The sequence below is a fragment of the Condylura cristata genome, unplaced genomic scaffold, assembly GCF_000260355.1.
Source record: "Condylura cristata isolate star-nosed mole 26May11 unplaced genomic scaffold, ConCri1.0 scaffold00033, whole genome shotgun sequence".
Taxonomy (NCBI): domain Eukaryota; kingdom Metazoa; phylum Chordata; class Mammalia; order Eulipotyphla; family Talpidae; genus Condylura; species Condylura cristata.
The window spans coordinates 14,996,346-15,007,475 of NW_004567134.1; the positions used below are offsets into that span (position 1 = coordinate 14,996,346).

An 11,130-nucleotide genomic window follows, 5' to 3' on the forward strand; every position below is an offset into this window, starting at 1 on the left:
CAGGCGGGAATCGAACTCATGCGGAAGTGGCTTCAGATTCTCAGTGCTGTGCTTTAACCCGCTGCGCCACCAGGGAGGGCCATGTGTTAAAAGAATTTTTAAAGAATCTCTAGGGTATTCATTTAAGAATTGTCCAATTCCAAAGTTGGAAAAAAATATTAAAATTAGTCTTAGTACATGACCTTTTATTCTAACTGGTTTTCTCTTACAATAAAGGCCAAATATACATTTGACTGAGGCCCTCAAATTAGTGGCAGGGCAGGTAAAAATTCAAAGGGTATACATTTTGTCTTAAGAAGTAACATTTAACAATTATCTTTCTGCTTCATTTCTGCTGAAAGGTTTGGCTTGCATGTAAGTCCTGTTCTGGTGTGTTTTGTTATTATTATTATTTTTTTTACAACGCAGGAAATCTTTTTCAACTCCTAATGCCTACATTCTGGGTTTGGGAAGTTAATATGTATGGATCAGTCGAGTTATCTTCTGAGACATTCCATTTATATGAAATAAAGTCAGCAGGTTAAATCCAAGCTACTGATTTTATGCTAGTTATTTAACTCTTGGTTGAATCAGCAATCTGTTTTATAAACTTTACTTCTTAGGAGATTATTTTATATTCAGTTTGGTGTTTCCCTTCCCAAAACCTTTCCCCTTGTTTTATTTTCATTGACATTTTTCTTTCTCAAATATACACACATATATTTTATATTAAAGAGTCAGTTTATTAGAAAAAGACAGGAGAGGGAAAGACACTTGGATATGTGCAAGTGGGCAGGAATAGCCCCAAAAGAGTTTGCAGGGAAAGAGACCTGCATGGTTGCAGGCAGGCAGCCTTAGGAGAGAAGCCTCCACTGAGGGAGATCAGTGCAAAGAAGTCACGGCATGGTATAGGTCACAGGCAGTCAGGAGGCTGCTGCCCTGCAGAAGGAGAGGGGGTGGAAAGAAGCACCTGCATAGGCACAGGTGGGCAGAGGAGTGCTCCCTCTCAAATATCTTAATCTCAATACATGTTCAATTAATAATATAAACCAACACTTCTCAAATTAAGATCACCAACTCTTTGATACTATGGACAAGATATTTTTCAGGCCTGAATAAATATATCATAATGTAATTGCTAACCTTGAAAAATTTTCAAAGGTGAAAGATGTTCAATAATAAAAGGGATTCCAGAGACCCAACTAGAGATAAAGGCAATTAAGTTTTCTAGAAATGTAGAAAAGAAAAAGACTAACATGTTCTGAAGTGATCAAGGGGTAACTTCATAACAGAGGTGAATTTTGAGTTATGAGGGCCTGGTGGGAAAAGTATACTTTGGACTGTTCTGTATAAAAAGATACTTGTCTGTTGTGTAGCATGCCCCTATATTATCTGAGATTGCTTAGGCAGTTATAACTAAATGAATACGATTTCAAAGATCTTTCTATAGTGACAAGTGTTGGCAAACTGGATGGGTTTTCCCCGGGTCAGCTGTTTCGTGTTGGATAATGTGCTAGAGATGTAGTTGCATCAGGAGCAAAGATTTCTAGATCAACCTGGCCATAACTGATGGAAACTCACAGATTCTCTTTAAAACAAACAAAAAGTTTATTTTTCATACAAGAACTGGGGTGTAGGCCAGAGGTGCATGGAGTAAGAGGATTCCCCAGTGACAGAGTGGGGAACAGAACAGGCGAACAGACTGAAATCCACTGCTGAGGGGGCAGCGGGGAGATAGGAAAGGTCTGCTATACCACGTGAGTCAGTTCTCTGGCCGGAGATGGAATTGAGATGGAATTCGTGCTGCAGTGGCTACAGGCAGCCTCCTAGTGCTGAGACTTAACTCCTTGCGCCACCAGGGAGACCCTTGTTTCTCTTATTTTAACCATCTAAACAAACTTGACCAGAGTGTCTATAAATCTATATTTTTAGTTGTTTAACTAAAGGCAGTTTTAAAGTAAAGCATAAATAACAGTAAAACAATACCCAAAGACCTTACATTAAAGATCTCACTGCTAATGTAATGCAAAATAATAAGAATAATGAAGGGTTTACTTTTTCTAGAAGAAGTTTCTTAATAAAAAGAATTGAAGGGAGGCCTCACGTCCACCAATCTGGAACACGTGAAGGCACTAACACTCCTTTTCTGTTATTTAGCCTAGCCATTGGCTTTTTGCCAAAACAAGTAATTGAATCTTGCTTTCTTTCTTCTGGAACTATGATTAGTAATATGTATCTATCAGATAATATCTAAGTATTCTGGAAAAAATGTTAAGGTGAGATTGTAAGAGAGTGAGCAATTAGGGCAACTGTATTCACTATGGTTAATGGAAATCTTCTGATAACATGGACAATGAAAATCTATAATGGTCTCAAAGTGGTAACTTCCATTTAAAAACTGACAATACAAAACTAACATTTGTTAGGTACTTATCACCACACTAAGGACTTTATATATTGCATATATTGATATATTGGGTAATAGTAATTTAATCAAATAAGTTTCCTTTTTTTTTAAAGCACTGTTAGCAGTAAGTCTCAAATGAATACAGGAAGCACCAAAACTTGCAGAAAAAGTCAGAACTTGGATAATTCACAATCTCAGGGTATTCAAGTGATATTTGACTAATGATATTCAAATTAGAGAAGGGACATGGTACAAACAACTCTACTAGGTACTTAAAAACAGATATATCCTGCCTTTTGGCATATAAAACATTGCTAGTTTGTTTATATATAAATGTGCACTGTGTTTTCACTTTCTCTTAGTAAACATATTTCAGGGCCTGATCTCACCCGAGGAGCTGCCAAAGTACAGAGGAGATCAGCTTGGCATTAATAAGCCAACAAGAACCTAGCAGCTCTCCATCATGTGCTAGGTATCTGTGGAGCACAGAAGGGCTTAAGATAAGGCTCTTGTCCCAGTGACTATCTAATTTAGCTTAGGGAATACAGATGGTCCCCTCTTACGATTTTTGGACATTACATAGGTGTGAAAGTGCTATGCAGTAGAAGCCATACTTCAAATGTGATCTTTCCTGGACAAGCAGTATGTGGTAGGAGCCTCTTGAGTGAGGGCAGGCAGCTATAGCCAGAGTTCCCAGTCTGCCTGGGGAACACAGGGCCATGAGGGGAAGCCCCCATACTCAACAATAGAGTGTAGTCAGCCTTTTGGGGATATCATGGTTTCATGTCCCATCAACGTTTACTTAACACCCATGAGTGTCTGAGATGCTCAGAACTTTTTTATAAAGTAGCCTTGGCATTCAATGATTTTGTCCAACTGCAGGCTGAGCACATTTAGGGTGGGCTGGGCCAAGAGCTGGTGTTCGGCAGGACATCATATAAAATGATGGGTAATATCCATTTTCAACTGAAGAGTATTTTCAGCTTACAATGGATTTATCAGGAGGCAACAAAACATCATTGTGAGCGGGGGAAGATCTGCATATAAACCAGAAAAAAATACCGGGCTATCTCCAATTAGGGGCTATCTCCAATTAAGTGCTAAATTGTGTGACACAACATTAGAGGATTTTATTCTTTCCGTTAACAAGCAGTAATGAGCCCTGCAATTCACTGAGCATATTCTAGGTATTTGGGATGTAACAGTGGGTGAGCAAACTAGACAAACATTTCTGCCTTCATGGGGTTATTAATATGCTAGTGGAATAGAACAGATAATAAATGACAAAGTTAGAAGGTGATACATGCAATAGAAAAGGGAAAATGTGGAATGGGGAGGGGAAAGGCAGGGAGGAGGACAGGGGTCAAGGTGGTCCTCACTAGAAGGTAAGAGTTGAGCAAAGATTGAAAGAACCAAAAGAGTTAGCCAAGAATATGCCAGAGGAAGAAGTTTCCGAAGGAGCAATAGCTGGGGCAGAGCACTAAGGCCAGACGTGCTGGGACCAGCAGATGGTGCATCGAGTAAAGGGCAGAGAGGCTGACGTGGGGGTGGAGGGTGTGGGGCAGCCTGGGGCTTGTGTGACAAGAGATGCAGGGAGCTCCCATTTTAACATGACCCTTTGGGCGACAGGTTGAGACCAGGCTGCTGGGAATAAAAGAGGCAGGAAAATCTGTCAAGGAACTGGCATAGCAATCCAGGCCAGAGACGAGGCTATCATCAGGAGACGGCAGTGTCGAGGGAGAACGGCTATCACCTGAACATGTTTCCAGTTTAGCAGAGAGAGAGCTGTCAACAGTAATGTATTCAGAGAATGCTTCATGGCATGGAGGCTACTTGAACTTGACCCTGAAGGATAGGGAAGATTTCAAAAGGTGGGTGAAGGAGGAAGGGCATTCCAGGTCGTGATAGGCTTGGAGACAAAAGTGAATATGGCTTATTCTTGGGACACTGAGCTTAGTCCCATGACACCAAATGAGGGCAATCCCTAAGGTGTGATGGGAAATAAGAGGCATGGAGTGGAGCCAGACTATAAAGAGCTTTGAGACCCTGGAGTATGTCACAGTGCTCACTGTGGTGCCTTGTTTAGAGCAGGCTCTCAGTACCCATTAGAAGACAGACAATAAAGACAGGCTTTTAGGACTACTTCTCCAGAACACTGGACTGGACAGCTGAGAGTTCCTGATCTAGGAGGTCAGCTAAAAGGCTGTACAGAAATCCTGGCATGAGCTAACGAGGAATAATTCCCATGTAGGTAACTGAAAGTGGACTGTTTTAAATCTACTTCATAATGCAAACCATTCACTGCTTGTTGGAAGCTCAATCTTGTGTTGGCAATCCTGTACTCAAATAAAAATTACACGGGTCTAAAGAACTGTGTACTTAAACACCACGTGATCTTAATTCTGAGGTTGTAAGAGTTGGACTGCAATTGCTATCTAATGCATAAGTAGTTCCTGTGTCTCTAAATTCGTTACAGGTGCAAAACTGCATCTACAAAAAAGGGAAATCTGGTAGAGATTTACAGAAAACTAGCTCCATTCAAATAAGTCTAATTCATCCTCTACCACACATATTTTCTCAAGGGGTCAATACTAGTAAATGCACACTAGGCATTTATCAGACAATTTTCAAATGCCTAACTTAAGGATGTTTGGAGGAAGCGAAAACAAAAAGTCTGCATCCGCTCAGTGGATCTACTATAGTGAAGTTTACTCTGCTGAGGTTTTCTTAAGCAAAGAATATGTGCCTTCCAAAGAGCTACAATGGTTTTATAATTTCATTATAACTTTCCTTCAAGTTATAGGGAGGAAGCTGCCATGACCAGTGATCTCAACAATTTCTATTAGAGGTAGAAAAAAAAATGCTTTCCATTTAATGACCCATGTTCTACACTTTAATTAACAATTGAGATGGGTAGCTTCTGCCAGGTGGCTTTTAGTGATGTTAAGGGAAAATAAAATAAAAAAAAACACTGTTCTTGCAAGGATCTGATATAAATGCTTTTGTTTGGGATATTTCCTGTAACTCATAATTTGGGGGGAAGTACAAGAGAAAGCAGTTTTTGGAAACACAGTGAGGAGATTCTCAGAATCTAGAAACCTACTAAGTTTATTAAGTCCTAGTGGTCAGAGAAAAGACTTGAACAGTTAAATCAGAAATAAGTGATAAAACTAGAGCCACAGTAAGAGAAAAAAATAACATGGATTAAAGTAAAATACTAGAAAAATGCTCTGAATTGTTACTACATGTGAGACTGTAAAATTTAGAGTTGTCAATAGCTTCAATCTCCATCACATAGAGAACATGCTAACCTAGCATCTTTTTCAGTATGTTTGAAGAGACATATAAATCATTGCTCTCCTTTAGAACCGAAGAATGATTTCAACTTTTGGAAATTCAATCTTTTCACAGACACATGTTAATGAAACTGGCAAGTAATTTCCCCATTTAAAAAAATCAGATATAAAGATACTTTTTCTAAGTTTGATGATATTCTCGCCAACATATTCATGAGAGGTCATGAAGAAGCCTCCTCTCACTCAACTGCCATCTAGTTTAGTGCATGAAAAGGTCCACGGTTCCCCGCTTCCCCCATGTGCCTTAAATTGCTCTAAACTGGGGGCCTCCCTGGTGCCACAGGGGTTGAAGTCTCAGCACTATGAAACTAGCCACAGTCACTACAGCCTAAGTTTGATCCCCAGCCAGGAAGTGACCGACAGGGCTCAGCAGACCTCTCCTGTCTCCGCTGCTCCCCTCAGCAGTGTGCTTCAGTAGATCTGCCTTTTCTGCTCCCCACTCTGTTTCTCGTGAATCCTCTCACCCTGCGCCCCCACCTCTGGCCTATACCCCTGTTCTTTTCTTTTTTTTACTTTATTTATTATTATTATTTTTTATTTTATAACAGTTTATTTTTACATCATTTTGTACATTTTTTTCCCCATCTCAACTGTAATCCCTGTGGGTTTCCCATCACCAAGTCACCCGTGCGCCATCACCATAATCCCGTGCACTTCCCTCCTCACCCCACCCCCTTTTTGATCCCATTCCCCACTCCACCCCCACAAAATGTCTCTGGTATATGGTTGTTCATTATTTTTGTTATATTCTCGCCTGGTCCATTATACTCCTGCTATGAGTGAAACCATCCAGTATTTTTCTTTCTCTTTCTGGCTTATCTCACTTAGCATGATCTTTTCCAGCTCCATCCAAGTTGCTGCAAAAGACATGTGTTTCTCTTTTTGGTTGCTGAGTAATATTCCATTGTATATATGTACCACATCTTTTTAATCCAGTCATCTACTTTTGGGCATTTGGGCTGCTTCCATGTTTTTCCAATTGTAAATAAAGCAGCAATAAACATGGGGGTGCAGGTATCTTTTTCAATCAGTGTTTTTATGTCTTTTGCCTGTACGCCTGTTCTTATGTGCAAAACTAAGTCTTTAAAATAAGTCTACAAATAAGTCCTTAAAAGAAAAAAAAAAACTGCTTCAAATTTAGGAGATTACTTCAGTCTCCTTTTCTAGCTGCAAGTAATGAACATTTCAAGGCCCAAACAATGAGCTCTCCATAATGCTTCAAACGTGCTTGCAAAAATACTGTGTCATTTAATCTCACAATAACCCTGTATGTTCTGATATGTGGAAACAGGACTGGGAGGATAAGTGACTTGCTCAAATTTACAAGAGAAAGCATGTGGCCAAGCCAAGATCGGTAGTTATACCTCCCCAGCCCCATCCCTCAATACCCAGCTCTCTTCAAATTTTGGGAAAGGTGAAAACTTAGAGATCAATTTCCTAAATGCTTCCATGTATGCCGGGGTGACACACTCAGCCCAAGTATCCCTCTACAAAAATGGTGGCCATCAATCACTCACTCCATCTCAGGAGGGACTTTCATTTTGAAGGATTGTCTATTGCAGCATTTATCATGTCTCTAAGGCATATTTTCATTGCTCAATCAGCTCCAAAGGACAAGTGTGTCATCATCTTTCAATGCTCTGGTGCAACAACTTAAAATTATAGAATTCACACAGGACTGAGTCTGGCACCAGAAGCGGAGGCATATTCAGCTGGAGTTTGTGGCAGCTCCCCTTCAATCTTGCCAACTTTTACTAGTGGAAATGCTTTCAGAGCCAGAGTGGGGTTACTTGGGGTTGCCTGCGAAGCTTAGATGTGTAAAATAGAAAGGGAAATAAGTGATAGGGGTCCCTCTAGTAAGAGAGCCCAGGAATAAATGTGGACTTTTCTTGGGGCCAGTGGCTGCAGAGGCTGTGACCCCTCGAATATGAGCGACATGTTCACTCCATGAGCCCCTTTTCTATCATAGCGGGGGACTAGCTTCTTGCAACAACCCCAAGTCCACTTTGCCTAAAATAAGGAAGGAAAAAATTGGAAAAAAAAAATAAAGTCAGCGGAGAAAATCCTGATACTCCAAAAATAAAATAAAATGAAGAAGAAGGAACACCTATGCTAGTTAGCATGTTAGGCCGAACACCTACTCCTCTCTGCTGTGATTCATCTCTGCCAGCCTCGTGTAGCTAAAGACCACATCCCCAGCTCATTTTCAAAATGGCCAGTTTTGCCAGGGAGGGGGAGTAAGCATTTAGGGGTCACCTACAAAACTTAATAGAAATTAATGACCACAGATCTTTGCCCTTTAGGAACTCAATTCTTAATAGAGAAATAATCCTCATGAATAAGAAGTAATCAGAGGCCACATAACACAAGAGTTAAATGACTGGTACAATATATAATTTTGTAATTGCTACTCTGTACCTGCTAAGAATAAATGGTTAATTTTTTTGGAAGGGATGCATATTAAAAAAAAAAATTTGAACATAGGGTAAAGAAGTCAATGAAAAAAAAAGAGAGAGAGAGAGAGAGATTAGAACAGAATGAAAGCTAATTTGAATCCTGTAACCATTTCTTACCATAAACCATCTTGCTCCCCAATGAACACAAAATATTTGTTGTACTGCATTCTGAACATTTTCTTTTCAAACAGACTAAACTATTAAATTTTGAGTCAAGAACTATTTCATAGGATAGTCAGGTCATTTCATCCTGATGCAGGAGAGATTAATAACTGAAGAAAGATAGTAATAATTTTTATGACTTGTAGAATAAAAGCATTCTATATATAATGAAAGTAAATTCCCGTTTTAAAGATTCAGATGACAGAAATAGACATTAAACCAAATTATCATTAAAAGATAAAACTATCTAGGAAATTTTTTCCCCTAATTTTAGGTGCTTAATGTTAAAAAAAAATTGTGATTAATATAATCAAAATTCAGACTTCCAGAAAAAAGTTTAAAATGAAAAGTTTAAAATGTCAAGCCACCCATTTAACCACGAAAGGACTTCATTCTAATGCTTCAGCACTAACATTGCAAGACATGTTTTAATGCTAGTGCATACCACCTACTTTTCTATGGCATTTATGGGAAGAAAAAAATTATAACAGAAATGCAAAAATAAATACTAAACACAAGAAGCTGTGCTAAGAAACTCCAGTAGAAGGAGCTATAGAATGAAAAACTTATATTTTGCAGCAGCCAAGAAATATTGAAACATCAGGTAGCTGCTTGAATCTCCCATGTCTGAGTCGAAGCAAAGTCTCATTGTTTAGCAACAGTGTCCAGAAGCCTCACTTTCCTTGCGTATGAAATGAATACCCCGGCAGGATGCCCTGCCATCCATCCTACAGCCCAGCAGGTGTGTGGTAGCAAACCTACAAACACCAAGAAGAATATAATCTTGTCCATACTCTGGAAGAGGTAAAATACACATGCAGATATCCAAATTGTAAAGTAGAGCAAGGAGAGTGCTGGAAGAGGAACAGAAACGCTGAAAAGGGGCTTTTAAAAACTGCCATGGAATATAGATAACATATAAGCCCAAGATGGGGAAAAGTGACTCTTGGATTCTAAAAAGACCTTGAGAATTTTTAGGAAACATATAAAGGCAGAAAATAAAAAGAAACAGAAAATAAAAAGGTACCTTTAATGCGTAAATGAAGGAAATGGGAGACGCACAGATAAAATCTGGATTCATTTAAGTCTCCTTTGAAGAGTTCTGAAAATGTCTGTAACATTATAAATGTAACACTATAAACTTAATGTGAACATTAAAGCAGAAAACCACACGTTACCATTTGGACTATATACATGACAGAATTACAACAAACATAACCTGGCAAACAAGATACAAGAACGATCTCCCCCTACCCTAAACGCCCAAAGGAACCCATCACAGCTGGGTCTGGGGTCCACTTTACCTTGTGAAGTGCCTGCAGATAGTGTATGAGTGAAGGAATCACTTTCTGAGTCAATGAGAGAATCTCCCAGAGTTTCACCCATACCAGCCTGGAACAGGGATCCGCTGTAACTCACACTGATATTTTGTCCATTTCTGTACAAGACCGATCCGTTAAGAGAAAAAGAACTGCAATAGTAAACTTGTGAATATACCAATGAGTCAAGACATCAGTTTCCAAATATTTTGGGAGAGGTGGGAATAAACACACAAAGGACCAGGCCTGAATTGGCTGGCACTCTCCTTTGAGAAGCCAGCTGTGACAAAATACGGTGTCCTAATGTTGTTCACTGCTTTGGCAAGACTTGGTAATTACGGGGAAAACATTGCCACACTGTCTCGCCAGTGACCCACATGTTCAAAGTCTTGTGAGGGATTCAAGCTGTACACTACTGAGCACCATCTGAGCAGAGGGATTGTTCAATATCATAGCCCCCTCAATGGGGATGGTTATGAAATACTAGCGAAACTTACTTGGACAAAGTTTCTTCTTGCTGTTCCTCCTTGGTTGAAACTCTTATCCCATTATCTGAAGAAAACTTTTGAACATGTTTTCACATTTAAAATGTTAGCATCAGTATACTAGCGAAATGTAAACTCTAAGGAATATCTCCTACTACCTTACAGAAAGCCCAAACGTGATACTGAATGCAATCTAAATTCTAACTTTAAATCATCTGAGAATGAAGAAGGGACTGATGTGGTTTAGATGTGACAGATCAGGCTGGTTCACTTTTCCAAACCTTGATGATTCGGTTTTAACTCATCAATAGCAAAGGCAGTGATGCTGCGTCCCTTGCTGTTTGAACATCAGTGGCTGTTTCAAAGATAAATGCCATGTCACAATGAAAAAGGGGACTTCTCTCTGAGAAGAACACATTGAGAGGAAAAAAATAGATTTACATTAAGAGGCTAGCAAGGAATTGTGGTCAGTTTTGTAATCAGGAAAATGCTGGCTTCTTGCTCAAGGCCTTTGCCCTTTTTGGCTAGGAGAAACACTAGCTGTGCCAAACTCCCATGTGGGAGCAGGTCCTCCTGTCACAGAGGTGGCCCAGGACAATGGCAGGGATGCGAGGACTTGGAAAGATGCCCCAATGGGTCAGTACCCAGATGGCAACATTTCTCTCAGTGTACCTTATTCTCAACATTCCCCAAGTGCAAGAAACATCTTGATCTACATGTAGACCAGTCATCCCGCCAGGGGACTGGCCAGTATCCCCCAGCAAGAGCTTGGTGGGAGAACACTTCCCGGGACTTGCAGTCCAGAATAAGGCAGGGAGTCCAAGAAGTTTTTACTAAGGTAAGTCAGATTAAGACAAGTTTTTGACAGTCCAAATGGCTGAAATAATTATAGCTGTATAGAACGAGACTGGTCTATGTTCAGTCTGAATTCGCAACAAAACAGTTTCTCCTTCCCTCTCAATGTTG

The 11,130-nt window shown here is 39.8% G+C and overlaps 1 protein-coding gene across 2 annotated transcripts in view; it reads right to left on the reverse strand.

Moving 5' to 3' along the window:
* The window catches only part of PPARG (peroxisome proliferator-activated receptor gamma), a 97,777-nt gene that overhangs the window by 53,990 nt on the left and 32,657 nt on the right, over positions 1-11,130 (reverse strand). Inside the window, exon 1 of one of the 2 annotated variants that reach the window (XM_004692368.2) lies at positions 9,665-9,746. The exons of the other annotated variant lie outside the window; for it this stretch is intronic. Within the exon in view, the coding sequence (XP_004692425.1) occupies positions 9,665-9,746 (82 nt within the window). Of the gene's footprint in view, positions 1-9,664; positions 9,747-11,130 lie in introns of those variants that run through there. 2 annotated transcript variants of the gene reach the window in all.